This window comes from Salvelinus alpinus, chromosome 22, assembly GCF_045679555.1.
Source record: "Salvelinus alpinus chromosome 22, SLU_Salpinus.1, whole genome shotgun sequence".
Classification (NCBI taxonomy): domain Eukaryota; kingdom Metazoa; phylum Chordata; class Actinopteri; order Salmoniformes; family Salmonidae; genus Salvelinus; species Salvelinus alpinus.
Window position 1 is genome coordinate 41,768,703 of NC_092107.1, and position 27,048 is coordinate 41,795,750.

General features: G+C 41.4%; 4 protein-coding genes across 4 annotated transcripts; 1 reads left to right on the forward strand and 3 right to left on the reverse strand.

Moving 5' to 3' along the window:
• The first annotated feature begins 1,521 nt into the window (after positions 1 to 1,521).
• On the forward strand, positions 1,522 to 1,860 carry LOC139549539 (sarcolipin). Its single transcript, XM_071360139.1, has one exon. It carries the CDS (start codon positions 1,631 to 1,633, stop codon positions 1,724 to 1,726), a length of 96 nt encoding a protein of 31 aa, XP_071216240.1. The 5' UTR covers positions 1,522 to 1,630; the 3' UTR covers positions 1,727 to 1,860.
• Positions 1,861 to 2,862: 1,002 nt separating this feature from the next.
• Positions 2,863 to 3,816, reverse strand: LOC139549538 (olfactory receptor 2AT4-like). The gene has a single exon (XM_071360138.1). The coding sequence runs from the start codon at positions 3,811 to 3,813 to the stop codon at positions 2,863 to 2,865; it is 951 nt and encodes a 316-aa protein (XP_071216239.1). The 5' UTR covers positions 3,814 to 3,816.
• Positions 3,817 to 5,168: 1,352 nt separating this feature from the next.
• LOC139549810 (olfactory receptor 2AT4-like) lies at positions 5,169 to 6,143 on the reverse strand. The gene has a single exon (XM_071360561.1). It carries the CDS (start codon positions 6,141 to 6,143, stop codon positions 5,169 to 5,171), a length of 975 nt encoding a protein of 324 aa, XP_071216662.1.
• Positions 6,144 to 14,554: 8,411 nt separating this feature from the next.
• LOC139549675 (olfactory receptor 2AT4-like) lies at positions 14,555 to 22,326 on the reverse strand. Its single transcript, XM_071360340.1, has 4 exons — positions 21,364 to 22,326; positions 15,407 to 15,618; positions 15,043 to 15,250; positions 14,555 to 14,779 (listed from the first exon to the last, which is right to left on the reverse strand). Exons 1-4 carry the CDS (start codon positions 22,324 to 22,326, stop codon positions 14,555 to 14,557), a joined length of 1,608 nt encoding a protein of 535 aa, XP_071216441.1.
• Positions 22,327 to 27,048: the final 4,722 nt, after the last annotated feature.

Here is a 27,048-nt window from a genome sequence, read left to right on the forward strand (position 1 = left end):
CATAGAGGTGAATTGTGTGAGGTGAATCTATACTCCAGCCATTGGTTATTGTGTGAGTTGAATCCATAACCCAGCCATTTATTTATTGTGTGAGGTGAATCCATAACCAAGCCATTGGTTATTGTGTGAGGTGAATCCATAACCCAGCCATTTATTTATTGTGTGAGGTGAATCCATAACCCAGCCATTTATTTATTGTGTGAGGTGAATCCATAACCAAGCCATTGGTTATTGTGAGGTGAATCCATAACCAAGCCATTGGTTATTGTGAGGTGCATCCATAACCAAGCCATTGGTTATTGTGAGGTGCATCCATAACCAAGCCATTGGTTATTGTGAGGTGCATCCATAACCAAGCCATTGGTTATTGTGTGAGTTGAATCCATAACCCAGCCATTTATTTATTGTGTGAGGTGAATCCATAACCAAGCCATTGGTTATTGCGTGAGGTGAATCCATAACCAAGCCAAAGCACAACATGCATATTTTCCTGGCACGCCTCATCTCTAATTCTTATTATTAAAAGAATGAGTATTGTATTTAGAACTACTGTAATCCAGCCCAGACAATGTGCTTTTGTAAATAACACTTGTGTCCCCCATCCCCTGGGTCCTGCCCTCATCAGCAGAGGAGGTGTGTGTGAGTGTCCGCATGTGGTTGCATGTCAGATTCCATTGTCAGGCTCCAGAGGGTTCGGCTCCACCCCACGGCCCAAACATCCAGAAACTATATCTGAACCTTGGGCAGGAGGTTACTTTAGGGGTGGACCCTGGCCCCCAGGACTGTAGAAGACAGACAGACAACTCTTAAACCCCGACCACAGGACTACAGAGGACCGTTGCCTGTCACACCCACCACCAGACCCAGCCAGGTAAATGCCCAATGGCTTAAAAATAATGGAGAGCCGCACACTCTAGGAGCTCAGATGCAAAAATGTTTAATTTACCAACGTTTCGACAGGCAAGCTGTCTTCATCAGGGTACAATCAAAGACACTGCGGGATGACTCATTTATATATAGTGTCAAGACACACAGGTGTCTGTAATCATGGCCAAGAGTGGCCTAATATCATTGGTTAATTTCTCAAATATTAAAATGGCATAGAAAGAGCAGCATACAATAAATACAAATGGATAGCATACGATCATAGACTCACTTAAGACCACACAAGCCTACAAACAACCACAATGGCAAAGTCACAACAATCACAACAATCACAAGAATGGCTTCAGATCAAAGTCCACGTTGAGACCGAAGGGAGCAAGGGTCTTTAAGTTAAAGATCCATTTTAATCCTAGTGGGCCTGTCTAAACTCTAAGTTTGGCACAAAATGATCATTATTCAGCTAATAATAGGGGCCTCGAGATGGAATTGGCATAAAATGCCCAGGTCTTTTATTTGGTTCCAGTCTGTCCCAGGAGTAAGGTGTTGTTTTGGGATACAGTTTTAATTTGTCACCAGAAAATTCAAGGTGAACATCTTCCCCCCCTTTCAGATTCCACCTTCAGAGACTTTGGCCTCCCTAACAGACTGACCTGCCCTCCCAAGCAAGGTGTGAGGACCCTCATCCTTCCTGTCTCCACACACTCCCATTCTTCTTCTCCTCTCCTGCCACACCTCTCGGGGCAGAATGGACCGGTCTGTGCAGGAGCTGTTTCTGAACTTCACAGTAGTCTTGATAACTGTGCTGCTCATGTGGATCCTAGTCAAGACCTACCAGGCCTGAACCACCAGGGGACAGATACAGGGGGAGCGAGATGAAGGGCTGAGAAATGGGGGGAACTGGGTGGTACATTCCAATCCAGTTACTGCAGTTGCAAACAATCTTGAAAGCTTATTGGGCGACAGGTAGCCTAGTGGTTAGAGAAGTGGGCCAGCAGCCCGGGTTGCTGGCATCATCCTAGATGCCATTGCCTGCTGTTGTGCCATTGAGCGAGGCACTTGACCCCCTACAATTTCTCTGCGGCTGATCCATGCGTCTGACCAATTGCTTCCAGTCCCTTATGTGTGTGTTTGTCTCAGGGGTTTGGGGTGTGAGCATAAAGACACATTTCCATTAACGGACAATATAGTGAACGGACAATAAAGTACAATACATCTTATATTATCTTAACTCTGCAACATAGCAGTTGTACGTGGTCCCTGACAAATGGGACCACGTGAATACAAGAATGTGTACAAGAATACAAGAAATTGAAAGGTATAGATATATATAGATATAGATATAGCTCCACTGCTTCAGCTGTCTGCTAAGAAAGACATGCAGTTCCTCACTCCTGCCTCTTAGAGGGACTGTTGTGTTAGAGATGAGTTGGCAAGCATTCTGTTTACACGCTCTACAATAAAAAGAACTGTTATTGTACCCAAAATGTTTTCTCTTGTTTGATGCATCCAACATGATGTTGTAAATAATACATGTGCACGCAAATCATGAAAAGCAGAGCACACACCCTACCTACAATCTTTGAAAATGTAGATTAACCCCTTTTTGGTTCCAGATAGAACTCTTTTTGGGTTCCACGTAGAACCGTTTTGGGGTCCATTTAGAACCCTCTGTGGAAAGGATCCTACATGGAACCCAAAACGGTTCTTCAAAGAATAATCCTATGGGGATAGTCGAATAATCATTTTAGGTTCAAGACAGCACATTTTCTCTAAGAGTGTAGGGAACTTCAGCTGGACTAACTGTTGATTGTGTGATGAAACAATAACAAACAAGCTGTTTGTTGTGGAAGCTGAACCCCTTGTCTTTATACTCAGTTAGGCCGTGGAAATCAGCAATGCAACACTTATAAAGCACACATGTACAAATTTACAGTATAGCATTTTTATTTCATTGAACAAAAAATCATATATTAGTCCTTATTGAACGTGCACTTGTATTGGTCTAAAACGCTTGAACATTATCTGTTTTATTTCCTTAGTTCTTAGACAGTATATCAGTGGATTGATCATGGGAGGGAGCAGGCTATACAACATGATAACAACAATACGTAAATCAGTGCTGAATATAATGCCGATATTACTGGACAGATAAATAAAACACCTGGGGAGATAATACAGGGCAATGATGATCAGCTGACCACTGCAGGTAGAAAGGGTTTTGAGGCGGCCTTGTGTGCTCGCAATCTGAACAACTGCCACAATAATAGAGCAATATGAGAATATAATAAAAGCAAGAGGTCCCAGTAATACCACCATTGCTACAACAAAAGCAGGAAAACTATAAGGGGCCCTATCAGTGCATGCAAGCGTTGTTATAGCGATATGATCACAGTAGCACTGCATGATTTTGTTTGAGTCACAGTAAGGAAGAGGATAGGCCCTAATTACCATTGAAAGAGAGGGAAGGTGTGCAAGCACCCACGCAGTCACATTGAGTATATGAATAGTTGAGTTGTTGACAATCATTGGGTATCTGAGCGGGAAACAGATTGACACGTATCGGTCTAAAGCCATTATCAATAGGAGAAAGCTAGTTACGGATCCAAAATAATGAACTAAGTACATTTGCAAGAAACAACCAAAGAAAGAAATTGCTCCTGCCTGGAACCAATATCTGGCAATAATCTTTGGTAAAGTGGTGGTGCTGAATAGTACGTCAGACACAACCAGATTCAAAATGATAAAATACATTGGTTTATGGAGAACGTTATGAGTTGCAAACAAGATGATAACAACAACATTTCCTATTAAAATGCAACAATAAACGAGGAATAATACAGTTGAGGCAAGACCGTAGAACTCTGGCTGAAGACCCGGGAACCCAACGATGACAAACCCTGTCACAAAGCTGTGATTCCTCACTGACATGATGATGTGTTCTCTTAGAACCACCACTGGAAAGTAATTAACATTTATGTTATAGTAAATTATCCATCATTACAACCTAGAACAGCCTAAGAGTTTTTGTCAAATCAAATGTAACATTGCTCATGATACTGCAGTGTCAAATCCTAAATTGAAGTATACATATGTGACTTTCATGTAAATCATGCATATTTTCAAAAGAAGATTTTAACAAAGAAATGTTATGAGTGCAGATTTCATGTTAGGATTTGGCCCATTGTGCATTTACCAATAATTATTTCAGCTCACAGACAGAATTGTTTTACAATGCCAACAATCATATTATTATATATATATACGTATGTATATATTTTTGGTTTGTAAATAACCATCAGTAAACCTTTGACAATTGTAATGTGTTATTTGTACATTGATATGATTAATTAGATGTGAATGTATTGACTTACATAGTGTATAACCAGGACCTGTAAAGCTATACTAATCATGAACAACAGGCCTTATGTGTGGATTTACTAAATGTAGTAGGAAACAAACAAAGCAATGATATGTGTAAGAAGTTTAAAAGCAGACATTCAAATAAGGTGTTGGCAAATCAAATGAGAAACGAAGTACCATTATCACTCATCATCCATGTACTCAGTTTGATACACCAAAAATCAAATAAATTATGTTAGAAAAATGTCCTTACCTCGATTACAGTAAACTAAAATGTGAGTACGAAGACACTTCCTGAGAAGCTCTTCACCAATGATCTTTATGCTCACAATTTATCTACTTAGTGACCGAATAATTTGTGATGACGTTGACAAGTTCTGTAGATGGCAAAGCCACAAGGGGAAAAACTACCCAGTGAGGTAACGCAATACTCTTTCTACAACAAGAAACCCTACATGCTGTGTCTGTGTCAATCTAACAAAATGTGTTCCCTACTGAGCAGGTTCAACAGAATCAAGGCCTTCCTTGTATGTCCATTTTGGATTTTAAGGTAGGATTTGGTACTCAGTTTATATTGTTGTAGGGAATTCTGAACATAATAAAAAATCCTCTGATTCAAAACAAATGTAATCGTTGGCTATACCTGGCAATCATCTTTGGTAATATGGTGGTACTAAAGAGAATATCAGAAACAACCGGATTTAAAATAAACAAATACATAATGTTCTTCGTACAACAATAAACACTACATGCTATATCTGCGTCAATCCACCAAGGTGTTTGCTACTGTTACACAGTGTTAGGGTCAAATATGTCCATTTTGGCTTGAAATCAGGATTTGGTACTCAGTTAATATTGTTGTAGGGACAAGTATGTCTAAACATAATAACAGAACTCAATCTCTCATTAAAAATCTACTTTAATCATTGGCTTACAGCAAATACATTGTCTTTCTGTGTAGCAATTGACTTCTTGAATCTTTTCATAAGGCTTGTTTTTATATGTTTTGTCTTGAAACAGTATATCAGTGGATTGATCATGGGAGGGAGCAGGCTATACAACATGATAATAACAATACGTAAATCAGTGCTGAATCTAATGCCGATATTACTGGACAGATAAATAAAACACCTGGGGAGATAATACAGGGCAATGATGATCAGCTGACCACTGCAGGTAGAAAGGGTTTTGAGGCGGCCTTGTGTGCTCGCAATCTGAACAACTGCCACAATAATAGAGCAATATGAGAATATAATAAAAGCAAGAGGTCCCAGTAATGCCAGCATGGCAAAGATAAAAGCAGGAAAACTATAAGGGGCCCTATCAGTGCATGCAAGCGTTGTTATAGCGATATGATCACAGTAGCACTGCATGATTTTGTTTGAGTCACAGTAAGGAAGAGGATAGGCCCTAATTACCATCATCAATGGGCAGGCTTTCGCAACAATCCAAGCAGTAGTACTGAGAATATGAATAGTGGAGTTTTTGATAATCATTGGATATCTGAGCGGGAAACAGATTGAAACATATCGGTCTAAAGCCATTATAAATAGAATGTATGAATTTACAGTTCCCAAATAGTGCACTAAGTACATCTGGACAAAACAACCTGTGAATGAAATGGCTCCTGCTTGAAACCAATACCTGGCAATAATCTTTGGTAATGTGGTGGTGCTAAAGAGAATATCAGAAACAACCAGATGTAAAATAACAAAATACATGGGTTTGTGGAGATCCCGGTCTGTTGCGAACAATACAAGAATAACCACATTTCCTACTGTAGTGCAAAAATACACCAAGAATAATACAGTTGAGGCAAGACCGTAGAACTCTGGCTGAAGCCCAGGGAACCCAACAATGACAAACTCTGTCACAAAGCTGTGATTCCCAGCTGACATGATGATGGCCTCTTAGACAACCTGCGGAAATAAAGGATTAGTTAATTATTGAATCCTTCATTGAAATCTAAATGGAAATGTTATCCATTTCATCGTAAAGTATATGAGTTACCCTCATGACTTAAAATGTTATATTGTATGAAGTTGTAGCTCATTTTATTTGGCCTAGTTTTGTCAACTCAATTTGATTTGACCTAACTTAACTTACCAGGCTGCCTTTCACCTTTAATTTACAGTATGTCAACTTCAAGTTGAATTAACAAAACCAGGCAAAAACTAGGTAGCACAATTGGTTGTATTATAAGTTCATACATTTTATATCAACGGAGTAAAATCTTTTTGTTGTTGACACTAAACGTTTTAGAGTGAAAAGTACATTAATAGGATGTTAATGCAATATGTATCATTATAGGTTAATGTACATATCTCTTCTAGCGTACCGGTATGTTTTAACGTTGCATTATTTTATTGATATTACAAGTGATATGACATTTTTCATCATGTTATACACTGAGTATACAAAATATTAAGAACACTTGCTCTTTCCATGACAGACTGACCTGGTGAATCCAGGTGAAAGCTATGATCCCTTACTGATGTCACTTGTTAAATCGTCTTCAATCAGTGTAGATGAAGGGGTGGAGACAGGTTAAAGAAGGATTTTTAAGCCTTGAGACAATTGAGAAATACAGTATATTGTGTATGTGTGCCATTCAGAGGTTGAATGGGCAAGACAAAATATTGAAGTGCCTTTGAACAGGGTATGGCCGAAGGTGCCAGGCGCAGCGGTTTGTGTCAAGAACTGCAACGCTGCTGGGTTTTTCACACTCAACAGTTTCCCGTGTGTATCAAGAATGGTCCACCACCCAAAGGACATCCAGCCAACTCGACGCAACTGTGGGAAGCATTGGAGTCAACATGGGCCAGCATCCCTGTGGAACATTTTCGACACCTTGTAGAGTCCATGCCCTGATGAATTGAGGCTGTTCTGAGGGCAAAAGGGGGATGCAACTCAGTAATAGGAAGGTGTTCCTAATGTTTGGTATACTCAGTGTATGTCCCACTACATATTACTGTCAAGATATGAAGACATTTAAAGAATAATACTAAAATAATGAATAACCATTATTCAGCAACCTATTTTTGCCCAATGTGTGGCATGTCAATACAAAAGCTGCATCTCACAATAAATCTTTCAATGGAGTCTTGTGTCATGAAGTGAAGTTATCCAATGTTATCATCTAAAGATTAGAGAACATATTCCATCTCATTCATATATTCCGAAAACACATTAAGAAGATACATAAAGTGAGCTATCAAGACATGCCATGTAACTCCAGATCTGCATAGTAGTAAATCAGGGCTTACCCAATTCTGATGTCTGACACGGACACTTGCAGTGTCCAATTTATAATAACTGTTGACACCACATGACATAATTCTGCACCTGACCTTACTCCCTAAGGTAATTATCCTCAAAGTGTTTGTGAGGGGTTTTCTCTTGTTCTTTGTCATTTATTTATTTCAATCATGATGTAATGATGCAAAATATCTACACAAAACACAAAGTATTCAAAGACATGTTTTTATTTCATCATACTTAATGATAAAAGGTAGATAGTTGGCTATCTTAATATCTTAATCTGTCTCATAAAGCTAGCTAGCTGCTATGGGAGACCAACATGGTGATGACCCCTTTGGATTTAATGGTGGCCATCTTGAAGCATGTGGGGACAGCAGACTGGGATAAGGATTGATTGAATACGTCCGTAAACACACCAGCCAGCTGGTCTACGCATGCTCTGAGGACGCGGCTAGGGATACCGGCTGGGCCAGCATCCTTGCGAGGGTTAACACGTTTAAATGTCTTACTCATGTCGGCCACGGAGAAGGAGAGGGGGGGGGGGGGCTGCAGTCCTTGTTAGCGGGTGGCGACAGTGACACTGTATTACACTCAAAGCGGACAAATGTGTTAAATTGGTGTCCGTGACGTGGCTGGTTTTCTTTTTGTAGTCCGTGATTTCCTGTAGACCCTGCCACATATGTCTCGTGTCTGAGCCGTTGAATTGCAACTCCACTTTGTCCCTGTACCGACATTTTGCTTGTTTGATTGCCTTGCGGAGGGAAAAACTACACTGTTTATATTCTGCCATATTCCCAGTCTTCTTTCCATGGTTAAATGCGATGGTTTGTGCTTTCAGTTTTACGCGAATGCCGCCATCCATCCACGGTTTCTGGTTAACAACCTATAAAGCACTGTAACAGTAATCCAATTAACAACCTATAAAGTACTGTAACAGTAATCCAATTAACAACCTATAAAGCACTGTAACAGTAATCCAATTAACAACCTATAAAGCACTGTAACAGTAATCCAATTAACAACCTATAAAGCACTGTAACAGTAATCCAATTAACAACCTATATAGCACTGTAACAGTAATCCAATTAACAACCTATAAAGTACTGTAACAGTAATCCAATTAACAACCTATATAGCACTGTAACAGTAATCCAATTAACAACCTATAAAGCACTGTAACAGTAATCCAATTAACAACCTATAAAGCACTGTAACAGTAATCCAATTAACAACCTATAAAGCACTGTAACAGTAATCCAATTAACAACCTATAAAGCACTGTAACAGTAATCCAATTAACAACCTATAAAGCACTGTAACAGTAATCCAATTAACAACCTATAAAGCACTGTAGCAGTAATCCAATTAACAACCTATATAGCACTGTAACTGTAATCCAATTAACAACCTATAAAGTACTGTAACAGTAATCCAATTAACAACCTATAAAGCACTGTAACAGTAATCCAATTAACAACCTATATAGCACTGTAACAGTAATCCAATTAACAACCTATAAAGCACTGTAACAGTAATCCAATTAACAACCTATATAGCACTGTAACAGTAATCCAATTAACAACCTATAAAGTACTGTAACAGTAATCCAATTAACAACCTATAAAGTACTGTAACAGTAATCCAATTAACAACCTATAAAGCACTTTAACAGTAATCCAATTAACAACCTATAAAGCACTGTAACAGTAATCCAATTAACAACCTATAAAGTACTGTAACAGTAATCCAATTAACAACCTATAAAGTACTGTAACAGTAATCCAATTAACAACCTATAAAGCACTGTAACAGTAATCCAATTAACAACCTATAAAGTACTGTAACAGTAATCCAATTAACAACCTATAAAGCACTGTAACAGTAATCCAATTAGCAACCCAAATAGCTCTAACAGTAATCCAATTAGCAACCCAAATAGCGCCAACAGTAATCCAATTAACAACCCAAACAGCACTGTAACCGAAACCCAAATACAATTTATACATATAGTTTAAACACCGAATTAATTTACACAAGATATACTAAGAATGATATGTACAGCAGTAGATACAGTATAAACTCAGCAAAAAAGGAAACGTCCCTTTTTCAGGACCCTGTCTTTCAAAGATAATTCATAAAAATCCAAATAACTAGATAGATCTTCATTGTAAAGGGTTTAAACACTGTTTCCCATGCTTGTTCAATGAACCATAAACAATTAATGAACATGCACCTGTGGAACGGTCATTAAGACACTAACAGCTTACAGACGGTAGGCAATTAAGGTCACAGTTATGAAAACTTTCTACTGACTCTGAAAAACACCAAAAGAAAGATGCCCAGGGTCCCTGCTAATCTGCGTGAACGTGCCTTAGGCATGCTGCAAGGATGCATGAAGACTGCAGATGCGGCCAGGGCAATACATTGCAATGTCCATCCTGTGAGACGCCGAAGACAGCGCTACAGGGAGACAAGACGGACAGCTGATTGTCCTCGCAGTGGCAGACCATGTGTAACAACACCTGCACAGGATCGGTACATCCGAACATCACACCTGCGGGACAGGTACAGGATGGCAACAACTGCCCGAGTTACACCAGGAATGCACAATCCCTCCATCAGTGCTCAGACTGTCTGCAATAGGCTGCGAGAGGCTGGACTGAGGGCTTGTTGGCCTGTTGTAAGGCAGGTCCTCACCAGACATCACCGGCAACAACGTCGCCAATGGGCACAAACCCACCGTCGCTGGACCAAACAGGACTGGCAAAAAGTGTTCTTCACTGACGAGTCGTGGTTTTGTCTTACCAGGGGGGATGGTCGGATTCGCGTTTATCTTTGAAGGAATGAGCGTTACACCGAGGCCTGTACTCTGGAGTGGGATCGATTTGGAGGTGGAGGGTCCGTCATGGTCTGGGGGTGGTGTGTCACAGCATCATCGGACTGAGCTTGTTGTCATTGCAATCTCAACGCTGTGCGTTACTGGGAATACATCCTCCTCCCTCATGTGGTACCCTTCCTGCAGGCTCATCCTGACATGACCCTCCAGCATGACAATGCCACCAGTCATACTGCTCGTTCTGTGCATGATTTCCTGCAAGACAGGAATGTCAGTGTTCTGCCATGGCCAGCGAATAGCTCGGATCTCAAACCCATTGGGCACATCTGGGACCTGTTGGACTGGAGGGTGAGGGCTAGGGCCATTCCCCCCACCCAGAAATGTCCGGGAACTTGCAAGTGCCTTGGTGGAAGAGTGGGGTAACATCTCACAGCAAGAACTGGCAAATCTGGTGCAGTCCATGAGGCGGAGATGCACTGCAGTACATAATGCAGCTGGTGGCCACACCAGATACTGACTGTTACTTATGATTTTGCCCCCCCCCCCCCCTTTTTTCAGGGACACATAATTCCATTTTTGTTTGTCACATGTCTGTGGATCTTGTTCAGTTTATGTCTCGGTTGCTGAATCTTGTTTTGTTCATACAAATATTTACACATGTTAAGTTTGCTGAAAGTAAACGCACTTGACAGTGAGAGGACGTTTCTTTTTTTGCTGAGTTTACTAAGAATGATATGTACAGCAGTAAATACACTAAGAATGATATGTACAGCAGTAGATACACTAAGAATGATATGTACAGCAGTGCATATATTAGAGTGAGCTATGTCAAGAATCCAGCATAGTATAACAAAATATGCGGTGTGTATAAACAGTTTAACTGAAATGCAATGTCCAGTACTAGAATTATTGGAATGTGTTATGTCGAGAATACAGTATTTAAATACACAGTACAAAATCCCATGACAAAATGGATAGAATTGCAGGAACCTAGCTTCCGGACCAGAGTCGGGAATATGAATATACAGTATATCACAAAAGTGAGTACACCCCTCACATTTTTGTAAATATTTGAGTATATCCTTTCATGTGATAACACTGAAGAAATGACACTTTGCTACAATGTAAAGTAGTGAGTGTACAGCTTGTATAACAGTGTAAATTTGCTGTCCCCTCAAAATAACTCAACACACAGCCATTAATGTCTAAACCGCTGGCAACAAAAGTGAGTACACCCCTAAGTGAAAATGTCCAAATTGGGCCCAAAGTGTCAATATTTTGTGTGGCCACCATCATTTTCCAGCACTGCCTTAACCCTCTTGGGCATGGAGTTCACCAGAGCTTCACAGGTTGCCACTGGAGTCCTCTTCCACTCCTCCATGACGACATCACGGAGCTGGTGGATGTTAGAGACCTTGCACTCCTCCACCTTCCGTTTGAGGATGCCCCACAGATGCTCAATAGGGTTTAGGTCTGGAGACATGCTTGGCCAGTCCATCACCTTTACCCTCAGAGAGAGAGAGAGAGAGAGAGAGAGAGAGATGGGAGAATTATGAGTTTACTTATCACACAGGACAGCATATAAGACAGGAGAAAAATACCAGATAGGACAGACTGACTAGCCCCCCAGCACACAGACTATTGCAGCATAGATACTGGAGACTGAGACCAGGGGGTTGAGGGACACTGTACCCGTGGACAGAGCCAACCAGGCAGGATATTACCCCACCCACTTTGCCAAAGTACAACCCCCACACCAGCAGAGGGATATTAAGATCAAGAAACAGATTACCGACCATTTTGAATCCCACCGTACCTTCTCCGCTATGCAATCTGGTTTCAGAGCTGGTCATGGGTGCACCTCAGCCACGCTCAAGGTCCTAAACGACATCATAACCGCCATCGATAAGAGACATTACTGCGCAGCCATATTCATCGACCTGGCCAAGGCTTTCGACTCTGTCAATCACCACATTCTTATTGGCAGACTCGACAGCCTTGGTTTATCAAATGATTGCCTCGCCTGGTTTACCAACTACTTCTCTGATAGAGTTCAGTGTGTCAAGTCGGAGGGACTGTTGTCCGGACCTCTGGCAGTCTCTATGGGGGTGCCACATGGTTCAATCCTCGGGCCGACTCTCTTCTCTGTATACAGTATACATCAATGATGTTGCTCTTGCTGCTGGTCATTCTCTGATACACCTCTACACAGACGACACCATTCTGTATACTTCTGGCACCTCTTTGGACATTGTGTTAACTAACCTCCAGACGAGCTTCATTGCCAGACAACTCTCCTTTCGTGGCCTCCAACTGCTCTTAAACGCAAGTAAAACTAAATGCATGCTATTCAACCGATCACTGCCCGCACCTGCTCGCCCGTCCAGCATCACTACTCTGGACGGCTCTGACTTAGAATACGTGGACAACTACAAATACCTAGGTGTCTGGTTAGTCTGTAAACTCTCCTTCCAGACTCACATTAAGCATCTCCAATCCAAAATTAAATCTAGAATCGGCTTCCTATATTGCAACAAAGCATCCTTCACTCATGCTGCCAAACATACCCTCGTAAAACTGACCATCCTACCGATCCTCGACTTCGGTGATGTCATCGATAAAATAGCCTCCATCACTCTACTCAACAAACTGGATGCAGTCTATTACAGTGCCATCCGTTTTGTCACCAAAGCCCCATACACTATCCACCATTGCGACCTGTACGCTCTCATTGGTTGGCCCTTGCTTCATACTCGTCGCCAAACCCACTGGCTACAGGTTATCTACAAGTCTCTGCTAGGTAAAGCCCCGCCTTATCTCAGCTCACTGGTCACCATAGCAGCACCCACTCGTAGCACGCGCTCCAGCAGCTATATCTCACTGGTCACCCCCAAAGCCAATTCCTCCTTTGGTCGTCTTTCCTTCCAGTTCTCTGCTGCCAATGACTGGAACGAACTGCAAAAATCTCTGAAGCTAGACACACTTATCTCCCTCACTAGCTTTAAGCACCAGCTGTCAGAGCAGCTCACAGATTACTGCACCTGTACATAGCCCATCTATAATTTTTCCCCCTACTGTATTTATTTATTTATTTTGCTCCTTTGCACCCCATTATTTATATTTCTACTTTGCACATTTTTCCACTGCAAATCTACCATTCCAGTGTTTTACTTGCTATATTGTATTTACCTTGCCACCATGAACTTTTTTTGCCTTTACCTCCCTTATCTCATCTCATTTGCTCACATTGTATATAGACTTATTTTTCTACTGTATTATTGACTGTATGTTTTATTTATTCTATGCTATGCTTTATCTTGGCCAGGTCGCAGTTGCAAATGAGAACTTGTTCTCAACTAGCCTACCTGGTTAAATAAAGGTGAAATAAAAAAATAAATAAAAAGAGGCCACCAACTTTCTACCCTGAGTCAAGGCGGAGTATAACCCATGAAGATCTCCCCCACTGCACGAGCCCGGGGGGTGCCAAACCAGTGAACAAATACCTGGTACGATGTGATGCACCCCTCCTAGGGACGGAATGGGAGAGCACTAGCAAGCCAGTGACTCAGAGGGTTAGAGGCAGAGAATCCCAGTGGACAGTGGGGAGCCGGCCAGGTAGAGACAGCAAAGGTGGTTCGTCACTCCAGTGCCTTGCCATTCACCTACTGAAGAGATGAGACTCTCACATGGATTGGCAGATCATTCCATAAAAATGTTGCTCTAGATGGCCTGGAGAGAGAAGTTGTTTTCAATCTCTCGTCCCAGTTTTGATGCACCTGTACTATCTCCACCTTCTAGATGGTAGTGGGGTGAACAGGCCATGGCTTGGGTGGCTGAGGTCCATGATTAACTTCTTGGCCTTCCTGTTACACTGTGTGCTGTAGATGTCCTGGAGGGAAGGCAGTGTGCACCCGCTGATGCGTTGAGCTTAGTGGTAAGCCCTTGAGATGGAGGTACCCCTGTGATAAAGTCTACAGACAGGTGGGACCAGGTCCGGCTGGGGATGGGCAGAGGTTGGAGCAACCCAGACAGTCGTTGTTGTGAGGACTTGCTTTGGGCACAGGTGGAACAGGCCGCAACAAAGGATCTCACATCCTCAATCATGTTGGGCCACCAGAATTTCCTAATCAGGAACTCCAGTGTCTGATTAACCTCTGGATGCCCAGACAATTTAGAGGAGTGTCCACATTGTAGTACTTGGGAATAGGCTGATCACAGAACGTAAAGTATATCAGTGGGTCTCCCGCTGGGGTCAGGTTCTCGGGTCTGGGCTTGTCGGACCGTGGTCTCAATTCTCCATATCACAGGGGCCACAATGCGGGAGCTGAGGATGATGAGATCAGAGTCCCTCTCCTCGTTATAGACATCGTGTTGGCGGGACAGGGCGTCTGATTTCTGATTCTGGATCACGGGCGATAGGCTAGTGTGAAAACGACCCTGTTAAAAAATAGAGCCCACCTAGCGTGACGAGAGTTCAAGCTCTTGGATTCTTGAATGGTGACCAAGTTCTTATGGTCCGTCCAGATCACGAAAGGATGAGGTGCCCCTTCCAACCAGTGTCTCCACCCCTCAAGGTACCACTTAACTGCCAAGAGCTCCTGGTTGCCTACATCATAGTTGCGTTCCGTTGGCGTGAACTGCTTGGAGAGAAATTCACATGGGTGCAGTTTCTTGTCCTCCTCGTTCTGCTATGAAAGGACCGCCCCTGCTCCGGTGTCCGAGGCAGCCACCTCTACCACAAATGGACGAGTAGGATCAGGATGAATGAGGATGGGTCCAGAGGTGAAACGTCCCTTGAGCTCCATGAATGCCCGGTCAACCTCAGGAGTCCAACAAAAATGGGTCTGGGACTTGCGGGTTAGTACCATGAGAGGTGCTGCCACCGCACCAAAGTTGCGTATAAAACGCCTGTAAAATTGACAAACCTGAGGAACCGCTGGACCTGCTTGAGTGAGGTGGGACGGGGCCAGTCGGCGACCGCCCCAACCTTTACGGGGTACATTTGGATGCCTGTGGTAGAAATGTTGTGATCCAGGAAGGAAACTTGGGATACGTGGAACTCACACTTGGGATACGTGGTACACTTCTTGACATATAGTTGGCTCTGCAGGAGGCGTCTCAGGACTCGAGATGCCTCCTGCACGGTTGTTCTCGGGAGCAGTGACCAAAAGAAAACTAAGAGTCTCTGAGTGGTTCACCCCAACCTGTATTAGAATGGGCTGGGTGTGATATTCCACCTGGCCAGAGCCGATGGTGCGTCCATCGAGAGCTTGAATCTGCAGAGGGATGGGACATTTCACGCAGGGGATTTGTAATTCTCTGGTGAAGTCTTGGTCAATTAAATTATCCGCGGCCCTGGAGTCCACGAAGGCTTAAATGTGGTGCTGATGGTTGTCCAAATGGTGGTTTGCGGGTAGTGTCAGATGGTGACTGGGTAGCTGGGGTGTAACAGCACAGCTGGTCAGGGTCCTGGCGAGCCCCTGCATTTCCTATCAACTCTGGGCATGTAGAACGGAGATGGCCGAGACCTCCGCAGTAGAGGCAGCAGCCGCCACGCATGCACCTGTCACGTTCCTGTGGGCACAGACGTGTGCGTTCCAGCTGCCTAGGCTCCTCAAAGTTGGGCTCAGGGGGCTTGGGGTGCTCAATTCAAGCTTCTGCAAAGGACAGCAGAAAACACACCTCTCTCTAGGGTACGTGAGACGGTAGCGTCCCACCTCTTCAACAGCCAGTGAAACTGCAGGGCGCCAAATTCAAAACAACAGAAATCCCATAATTAAAATTCCTCAAACATACATGTATTTTACACCATTTTAAAGATACACTTGTTGTAAATCCAGCCACAGTGTCCAATTTCAAAAAGGCTTTACGACGAAAGCAAACCAAACGATTATGTTAGGTGAGTGCCTATTCACAGAATAACACAGCCATTTTTCCAGCCAAAGAGAGGATTCACAAAAAGCAGAAATATAGATAAAATGAATCACTAACCTTTGATGATCTTCATCAGATGACACTTATAGGACTTCATGTTACACAATACATGTATGTTTTGTTCAGTAAAGTTAATATTTATATCCAAAAATCAGAGTTTACATTGGCGCGTTACGTTCAGAAGTTCCAAAACATCCATTGATTTTGCAGAGAGCCACATCAATTTACAGGAATACTCATAATAAACATTGCTAAAAGATACAACTGTTATGCATGGAATTTTATATGCACTTCTCCTTAATGCAACCGCTGTGTCAGATTTCAAAAAAGCTTTACGGAAAAAGCAAACCATGCAATAATCTGAGTCGGCGCTCAGAGCCCAATCAAGACACAAATATATCCGCCATATTTTGCAGTCAACAGAAGTCATAAATAACATTATAAACATTCACTTACCTTTGATGATCTTCATCAGAATGCACTCCCAGGAATCCCAGTTCCACAAGAAATGTTTGTTTTGTTCGATAATGTCCATCATTTATGTCCAAATTCCTCCTTGTTGTTCTAGCGTTCAGTACACTTTCCAAACTCAAGACGCGCGGGCAAGTCCAGCGGAAAGTACGGACGAGAAGTTAAAAAAGTTATATTACAGACCATAAAAACATGACAAACGAAGTATTGAATCAATCTTTAGGCTTTAGGATGTTTTTAACATAATTCTTCAATAATGTTCCAACCGGAGAATTCCTTTGTCTTCAGAAAAGCAAATGGAACGGGAGCGAACTCTCATGTGAACGCGCATGGTCAGAGCATGGTCAGCTCATGGCTGCTGGCAGACCTCTGACTCATTCCCCTCTCATTCACCCCCACTTCACAGTAGAAGCATCAGACAAGGTTCTAAAGACTGTTGACATCTAGTAGAAGCCTTGGGAAGTGCAACATTACCAATATCCCACTGTATCTCCAATAGTAGCTGAGTTGAAAATCGACCAACCTCAGATTTCCCACTTCCTGGCTGGATTTCTTCTCAGGTTTTCAAACAGTTTTAGAAACTTCAGAGTGTTTTCTATCCAAATCTACCAATAATATGCATATTCTAGCTTTTATGGCTTTGTAGCAGGCCAATTACTCTGGGCATGCTTTTCATCCGGACGTGAAAATACTGCCCCCTACCCCAAAGAAGTTAACAGGAAAATCATAATGAGTAAATTGGACACACCTGAGTGGCATTACCGTCTCTAGGACTTTTTCTGCTGCCCTCTGGTTACAGGTGGAACCATGACACCATGTGAAGGTTAACACGCTTGAATGTCTTACTTTCATCGGCCACGGAAATTGGGAGGACACAGTCCTCATGAGTGACGGGGGCTCACGTCAGTGGCTGGCTGTTTTCCATGAGAGGCGAAGGTGTTTAGTTTGTCCCTTTATAAACCGTGATTGTCTGGAGTCCTTTCCACATGCATCTCTTGATTGAGCCATTGAATTGCGAGTCCACTTGTCCCTGTACTGTCGTTTTGTCTCTTCTGTTGCCTTACGGAGGTCAAAGCTGGTCTGTTTGTACAAGTTCATGACCTTGCCGTGACCTTGCTGTCGTTAAAAGCGGTGGTTTGCCCTTTCAGTTTTGTGTGAATTCTGCCATCTATCCACTGTTTTTGGTTTGGATAAGATCTAATCTAATCAATAAACATCTTCTTTGCACTTCCTAATGAGCCCAGTCACCGAGTTAGTGTTCACGTCGATACTCTTCCCAGAGGCAACCCGGAACATTTCCCTGTACGCGTGATCAAAACAGTCTTGAAGAATAGATTCCGATTGGTCACACCAATGTTGAACACTCCTTACCACAGGAGATTCCTGATTAAGTTTCTGCCTATAGGCGGAGAGGTGCAGGATGAAGGCATGATCTGATTTTCCGAAATTAGGTTCTTGTAGCCGTCCCCAAAGGGAAAGGAGAAATTGCTCTCCCAGGCTTTCGCACAAGAGATGTGTTTGCACAAAGTCCAGTGTAGTTCCTTTAGCGCTGTTGTGGTGTCGTCTTGGGGGGAATATACACGGCAGTGACAATAATCAAGAAAATTCTCTCTAGAGGTATTGCAGTTGACATTTGCTAAGGTATTCTAGAGAACAAAATGATTTGAGTTCCTGTACATTACCACAACCACACCGTGAGTTGTTAATCATGAGACATACCCATCCACATCTGTTTTTCCCTGAGAGTTCTTTCTTCCTGTTATCGCAAAGAACGGAGAACCCCGCTGGCTATATGGATGGGGACAATATATCTGGAGAGAGCCATGCTTCCATAAAACAGAATATGTTACAGTCCCTTATGTCTCTATGAAAGGAGATCCTCTACTATATTACATAAACTTGTCCTTTCTTTGACGGTCCATGAGGGAGTGAACAAGTGCACACTTTGGCAAGGAGGTAGAAGGAGAAATGGAATTGGCCTAATGATGCTTGCATGTTTTACTTGCAAGGCCGGAATTCAATCATAGTGTACATACAACCTTTGCTTCAGATACAATTATGGCACATTATGGCACTGCATCAACAATAAAGAGTAATGTTGATATTGTGCTATTCTGGTATCTTTATTAGAAATCACCTTATAGCTAGAATCCTTTGTAGAAACAATATCAAAGTGACCACCCGCCTCTGTTATGGTAAAAAGCTGAGGGATAGGCCTGTAGAAATGTAACCAGTTTCAAATTCATAGACATAGCCATTGATGCAAGGAATGACCATCACTAGGTTTCAATCCAATATGAGATAGATTTCCACCAGAGATGTGTTCCCATCAAACTCACTTATTGTGGATACAAGACTGTGCGTGATGAAGTACTACATATAAAAATAAGGTTTGTGGTTAAATTCCCATGCGCCCAATGAAAAATACAAGTTAAATTGGTTTCCTTCGCATTTTCAACTGTTCTGATGGTTTTGTCACAAAAACTGTTGTGTTATATACTATAGCAAATGTGCCCACTCTAGTCTTGGCATGTGTGCTGTAGCCAAAAGCCTGCAGATACAGTGTGTATAGGCTACCTACATTCGATTATCATGGATATGAGCGTTATTGTTTTTATGTGTCCAATGGCAGCCAACCATCCATCATCATGTCACAAGAATAAGACCCTTGATAATTATTGGAATGGAACGTCAAGATCATCAGGTGCACTTTCACCACCCTGTGAAGTTCATCACAATTTATTTAATCTGTAGTCTAATAAACGGCATGGTTTCCCGAGTCATAGTGGGAGGACCACACAACATATCATCGCGTGACTCCAAGTTTGCTTCGATATTATTATATCACTATTTGTACAAAAAGGCGTGTCCACTGCAATGTGTTACCTAGTTCATTTTACCAACACAAAAAGATCCCACCATGTCAAACGAACAAATTGTCTGTCGGTATTTATAAAATTGTTACCGCATATCCTGTTTAATTCAGCCTAGTCGTGACTTTTTTAATGCGTTTAATGATATCAACATTTTAGTTGTAACGGTTCTCGTCCTCTTCGTCTTAGGAGTACCAAGGATCGAACCAATACGCAGCGTGCTAAGTGTCCATTTTAATTTATTAAAACTGAACACTGAAAAATACAAAATAACAACGTGAATAATACCGAAAACCGAAACAGTCCTGACATGTGAAACAAACACTACAACAGGAAACAGTCACCCACCACACACAATGAAAAACAGGCTACCTAAATATGGCTCCCAATCAGAGACAACGACTGACACCTGCCTCTGATTGAGAACCATACTAGGCCCATAGAAATCTAACAACAGAACAAAACATAGAAAAACAACATAGAATGCCCACCCCAACTCACGCCCTGACCAAACTAAAATAAAGACATAAAAAAGGAACTAAGGTCAGAACGTGACAGTTGTAACCATGTTTTAAGGCTTACAGTGTTGGCTTACATTTACGTTGTTTACAAACGTTGGAGAAAAACAATCTTATTTTGGGTTGTAAATGAGTCAAACAGCTGAACTAAGCTCATGAGGAATGTATACGTTACAGTGAGCGCCAAAACTATTCGGACACCCTGAGGAAGGCACAGTGATGCCGAAACGTTTGTAAATACCCATTAAATTGCTGGGAGTTTATACATGGAGTGTGCGACTTTCTTTATTTTGATAGTTTATTCGCCGTTAGTCAGCACTTCCACACAAACACATTTTTCTGGGTGTGCTCCAGCTCATGTTTTTTAATCTACGTTACAGTGAGCCCCAAATGTATTCGGAGAGTGACAATTTTGTTGTTGTTTTAGCTCTTAACTCCAGCACTTTGTATTTGAAACGATACAATGACTATGAGGTTAAAGTGCAGACTGTCAGCTTTAATTTGAGGGCATTTTCATCCATATGGGGGGAACCGTTTAGAAATGAAAGCACTTTTTGTACATATCCCCCCCCATTAGGGGACCAAAAGTATTGGGACAAATTCACAAATTTGTGTATTCAAGTCGTCAAAAGTTTGAGTATTTGGTCCCATATTCCTAGCATGCAATGATTATATCGAGCGTGTGAATCTACAAACTTGTTGGATGCATTTGCTGTTTGTTTGGGTTGTGTTTCTGCTTGGTTTGTGCCCAATAACAGGGGAGGTTATCATTTTTGGTGGGGTGTGATATTTGTGCATCTGTAACGTTTTCACTCGTCATTATTCATTATTCAGGATTCACGATTCACTCAGGACTACCCGTGATCATGGTCGCATCCACATTCATGTAGACGTATTTTAAAATGTATTATTCATTTATACGTACCAAAAATCTAGCAACAGCAGATTCTAGCTTTATAAATGATATTGACATTGTTTAGTGATGTTAACTGATGTGTTCACCAACTTTCAAATTCTAACTTTTACTAAGCAATTCAGTGTTGAGTCAACAATTCTAAATAAAAATACATGTGGTAAAAATAGATAAATACATTTTTGTTTTAATAGATTTTGTTTTTATAAAGAATACTCAATCATTAAGCATATGTACGCCATAATGAATTGGATGAATTCAAACAATTGCAAACCAATTTGAGGAGATGTGTTACATAAATCATCAAGATACAGCAGAGACCCTCTCCTTCTGGGGATCAGTTGATCTCTTGAATCTTTTCATCAAGCTCTGTTTTATATATTTTGTTTTGAAACAGTAAATCAGTGGATTGATCATGGGAGGGAGCAGGCTATACAACATGATAATAACAATACGTAAATCAGTGCTGAATCTAATGCCGATATTACTGGACAGATAAATAAAACACCTGGGGAGATAATACAGTGCAATGATGATCAGCTGACCACTGCAGGTAGAAAGGGTTTTGAGGCGGCCTTGTGTGCTCGCAATCTGAACAACTGCCACAATAATAGAGCAATATGAGAATATAATAAAAGCAAGAGGTCCCAGTAATACCACCATTGCTACAACAAAAGCAGGAAAACTATAAGGGGCCCTATCAGTGCATGCAAGCGTTGTTATAGCGATATGATCACAGTAGCACTGCATGATTTTGTTTGAGTCACAGTAAGGAAGAGGATAGGCCCTAATTACCATCATCAATGGGCCGGCTTTCGCAACAATCCAAGCAGTAGTACTGAGAATATGAATAGTGGAGTTTTTGATAATCATTGGATATCTGAGCGGGAAACAGATTGAAACATATCGGTCTAAAGCCATTATAAATAGAATGTATGAATTTACAGTTCCCAAATAGTGCACTAAGTACATCTGGACAAAACAACCTGTGAATGAAATGGCTCCTGCTTGAAACCAATACCTGGCAATAATCTTTGGTAATGTGGTGGTGCTAAAGAGAATATCAGAAACAACCAGATGTAAAATAACAAAATACATGGGTTTGTGGAGATCCCGGTCTGTTGCGAACAATACAAGAATAACCACATTTCCTACTGTAGTGCAAAAATACACCAAGAATAATACAGTTGAGGCAAGACCGTAGAACTCTGGCTGAAGTCCAGGGAACCCAACAATGACAAACTCTGTCACAAAGCTGTGATTCCCAGCTGACATGATGATGGCCTCTTAGACAACCTGCGGAAATAAAGGATTAGTTAATTATTAAATCCCCATTTTCACAAACTTCAAAGTGTTTCCTTTCAAATGGTATCAAGAATATGCGTATCCTTGCTTCAGGTCCTGAGCCACAGGCAGTTAGATTTGGGTATGTAATTTTAGGGGGAAATTAAAAAAAAGGATCCGATCCTTAATTAGCATCTTAATGATATTACAAGTGATATCAAATGATTGATCACATTACATTTCCTACTACATATGACTATCAAGATTTTAGGACATGTAAAGAATATTACAAAAGTAATGAATTTTGCATAATTATTTTTTCAATACTGTCGACTGCATCGCCCAATTTGTGGCATGTCAATACAAAAGCTGCACCTCACAATAACCCTTTCAATAAGCCTTTCATCTAAAGATTAGAGAACATATTCCATCTCGTTCATATATTCAGAAAACACATTAAGAAGATGCATAGTGAGCTATCAAGACATGCCATGTAACTCCAGATCTGCATAGTAGTCTGATGTCTGACACGGACACTTGCAGTGTCTAATTTATAATAACTGTTGACACCACATGACATAATTCTGCACCTGACCTTACTCCCTAAGGTAATTATCCTCAAGGTGTTTGTGAGTGTTTTTCTCTTGTTCTTTGTCATGTAAACTCAGCAAAAAATTTCAACTTTTTCATGACCCTGTCTTTCAAAGATAATTCGTAAAAATCCAAATAACTAGACAGATCTTCATTGTAAAGGGTTTAAACACTGTTTCTCACGCTTGTTCAATGAACCATAAACAATTAATGAACATACACCTGTGGAACGGTCGTTAAGACACTAACAGCTAACAGACGGTAGGCAATTAAGGTCACAGTTATGAAAACTTAGGACACTAAAGATGCCTTTCTACTGACTCTGAAAAACACCAAAAGAAAGATGCCCCCGAGCCACTGCCTGTTCACCCCGCTACCATCCAGATGGCGAGGTCAGTACCGGTGCATCAAAGCTGGGACCGAGAGACTGAAAAACAGCTTCTATCTCACGGCCATCAGACTGTTAAACAGCAATCACTAACTCAAAGAGGCTGCTGCCTACATAGAGACTCAATAGTCACTTTAAACAATGCCACTTTAATAATGTTTACATATCTTACATTATACTGTATCTTATACCATCTATTGCATCTTGCCTATACCGCTCGGCCATCGCTCATCCATATATTTATATGTACATATTCTTATTCCATCCCTTTAGATTTGTGTGTATTAGGGAGTTGTTGGGGAATTGTTAGATTACTTGTTAGATATTACTGCACTGTCAGAACTAGAAGAACAAGCAATTCCCTACACTCGCATTAACATCTGCTAACCACGAGTATGTGACCAATAAATTTGATTGGATATAGCTTTTTTTCTATTAAAAAGTTGCAATTGTGACCGATGGAAACATACAGTGCTCTGCCTATAATAAAATTAAACCCCCATTCCTCAGCCTCAATATCTGTATACCTCAGCCCACTTACCCACACTCATAAACCCAATTACCCATGCACCCAAGGCCTGTCACCCCCATGTCCTAACCCTAAAACCCATATGCCAATACCCTGTTGATACAGTTAAATACCAATTCACCCATATCCTAGACCTAAATACCCTATTTGTTACTCATAGACCCCAGTTCCTTTGCCAATACACTTCATCCCTGTTACTTGCCTATCTCAGCCCTTTTACCCACTTAGGCCCGTATTCCCCAAGTCACCAACAGTAACCTACATCCAGCTATACGCTACACACCCCAACCCTGTTATTTGCATATATTAGTCCTGTGACCTCTGACCTGTATATGATAATAATTTCATATATAAACTCATAATGGGGCGGCAGAGTAGCCTAGTGGTTAGAGCTGTTGAACTAGTAACCGAAAGGTTGCATGTTTGAATCCCCGAGCTGACAAGGTACAAATCTGTCGTTCTGCCCCTGAACAAGGCAGTTAACCCACTGTTCCTAGGCCATCATTGAAAATAAGAATTTGCCCTTTCATGGGTAATCTGCAATCACAGAGGGCCAAATCCCTAATTTGATAACCCAATCTCTCTCATACTGTAAGTATTGCATTGATGACAATGGTGAATTTCATGCACAGATCTCAAGATAGGACCTAGTCCTGTGGGGACATTCCTTCCTCCTCCACTTTATACAGTCACCACCAAAATTATTGGCACCCTTGTTAAATATGAGCAAAATATTCTCTATAAAATATATAATACAAATACTAAGCTACATTGTATGCAAACATTTTTAATTTTTTATTATATTATTTTAAACTAACATAGTTGTTATTTTCTTTAACAAGTAATAAAAAAAATCTGATTGGTGTCAAAATTATTGGTACCCCTAACCATTCTTTTAAATAAAATCAAACAGTCTGTTCTACTGTAAATCTCAGTTTGAAATAACTGTATTTTGCTGTTTCACTGGGGTATAAAAACGAGATAAAGCATGTAAAATCCATCTGTCATCCATCACCACTGGGAAAAGCAACAAACTCACAAACAAAAAGAGACAAATGGTTGTTGACTTTCATAAATCAGGCAATGGATATAAAAACAACAACTGAAAAAACAAATATACTGCTTACCACTATTAGGGCAACAATTAAGAAGTTTAAGACCACTGGAACAGCGGTAAACTTGCCTGGAAAAGGATCCAAGTGTATCTTGTCCTCATGCACAGTGAGGAAGATTGATCAGGAGACACAGAAGAGTCCAAGTGCCACAGTTGGCGAATAACAGAGTTTGGTTGCATCTTCGGGTCACCAAGTCTCCAAATCTTCAATTAGAAGCCACCTCCATGCCAATAGGCTCTTTGGAAGGGTCGCCATCAAAAAGCCTTTACTGACAGCAACCAACAAATGTAAATGCCTGGAGTTACAACATTGCCACTTGGATTGGAACCGGGTCAGATTAGATGAAAATAGGGCTCTTAGGCCACGCACACCAGTGGTGGGTTTGGCCTCGAAAGAAGGATGCATATGCAGAAAAGAACCTTGTACTTACGGTAAAATATTTTGGTGAATCTTTGATGGTATTGGTCTGTTTTGCTTCTACTGATCCTTGGGACAATGCTAAGGTCAACCGCATCATAATCTCCACCAAGTACCAAGACATTTTAGCCAAAAACCTGGTTGCCTCTGCCAGGAGGCTGAAACTTGGCCACAAGGGGATCTTCCAGCAAGACAACGACCCCAAGCACATATCAAAATCCTAAAATAAATTGTTAATTGTACCACAAATCAACATTTTGCAATATTCATCTCAGTCTCTGGAAACCTGTGGTTTGAAATTAAGAAGGCAGTCCATCACCGTAGATTAAATCAAATTGTATTTGTCACATGCGCCGAATACACAGGTGTACTTACAAGCCCTTAACCAACAATGCAGTTCAAGAAAGAGTTGAGAAAATATTTACAAGATAATCTAAAGTAAAAATAATAAAAAGTAACACAATAATATAACAATAACGAGGCTATATACAGGGGGTACCGGTACCGGGTCATGTGCATGGGTACAGGTTAGTTAAGGTAATTTGTACATGTAGGTTTGGGTAAAGTGACTATGCATAAATAATAGACATAGCGTAGCAGCAGTGTTAAAACAAATGGAGTGGGGGGCATGTCAATGTAAATAGTCCGGGTGGCCATTGATTAATTGTTCAGCAGTTTTATGGCTTGGTGGTAGAAGCTGTTAAGGAGCCTTTTGGTCCTAGACTTGGCGCTCCGGTACTGCTTACCATGAGGTAGCAGAGAGAACAGTCTATGACTTGGGTGACTGGAGTCTGACAATTCTTTGGGTGTTCCTCTGTCACCGCCTACTATATAGGTCCTGGATGTCAGGAAGCTTGGCCCCAGTGATGTACTGGGCCGTACGCAGTACATCACTGAGAGGGAGAAAATGTTGTCGTGCCCTCTTCATGACTGTCTTGGTGTGGTTGGACCATGATCGTTTGTTGGTGATGTGGACACCAAGGAACCTGAAACTCTCGACCCGCTCCACTACAGCCCTGTCGATGTTAATGGGGGCCTGTTTGGCCCGCCTTTTCAAAGGATGTCAAGAATCTAGAAAGATTCTGAAAGGAGGAAAGGTCACCTCCCAATGTGTTCTTCAATCTCATGAAACATTATATAAAAAGGCTGAGTACACAAAGTATTTTTTTGCTCATCTTTATCAAGGGTGCCAATAATTTCGGTTGTTAATTGATTATGTCTTTGGCTGCAACCTTTTTAATATTGCATTCCCTTGATCTCCCTTCTCTCTCAACCTTTCATACTCTGTGAGTAGGTTTGGACAAGTTGAGGTTATTCATTAGTGTAGTCACCCTTTCACAGACAGTGCAGTGCCAGGGGATGGCTAAGGGTCAATGGAAAAGTATATTATGTAATCCCAAAGCCCAGCTTGTCTAATGATATTAATAAACCACTTATAAATCCCCTAGGAAGAAAAAGAAGCAGCAGACTGTTAAACGACCCCAGAGGGGTTCCAGTATTAATAAAGTGATAAAGTAGGTAACATCCCCAGCGACTGTTCTGAGATGTTCTGAAATGTAAACAGACCAAGACAAGAAAGTGTGTATGAGCGTTCACAGGCAGCGTGCATAGCCCATTCATAACCATAATAGCAGCAACTATAATGGGCTACTGTAGAAAAAGACTAACACCAT

Coding starts and splice junctions, on each gene's coding strand:
- LOC139549810 (XM_071360561.1), bottom strand. CDS start 6,143: ATGTCAGCTGGGAATCACAGCTTTGTGACAGAGTTTGTCATTGTTGGG.
- LOC139549675 (XM_071360340.1), bottom strand. CDS start 22,326: ATGTCAGCTGGGAATCACAGCTTTGTGACAGAGTTTGTCATTGTTGGG. Junction 15,619..21,363: donor AGAAGGAGAGGGTCTCTGCT/GTATCTTGATGA, acceptor ATCCCTCTGCAG/ATTCAAGCTCTCGATGGACG. Junction 15,251..15,406: donor GTGTACCACGTATCCCAAGT/GTGAGTTCCACG, acceptor TCAATTTTACAG/GCGTTTTATACGCAACTTTG.
- LOC139549538 (XM_071360138.1), bottom strand. CDS start 3,813: ATGTCAGTGAGGAATCACAGCTTTGTGACAGGGTTTGTCATCGTTGGG.
- LOC139549539 (XM_071360139.1), top strand. CDS start 1,631: ATGGACCGGTCTGTGCAGGAGCTGTTTCTGAACTTCACAGTAGTCTTG.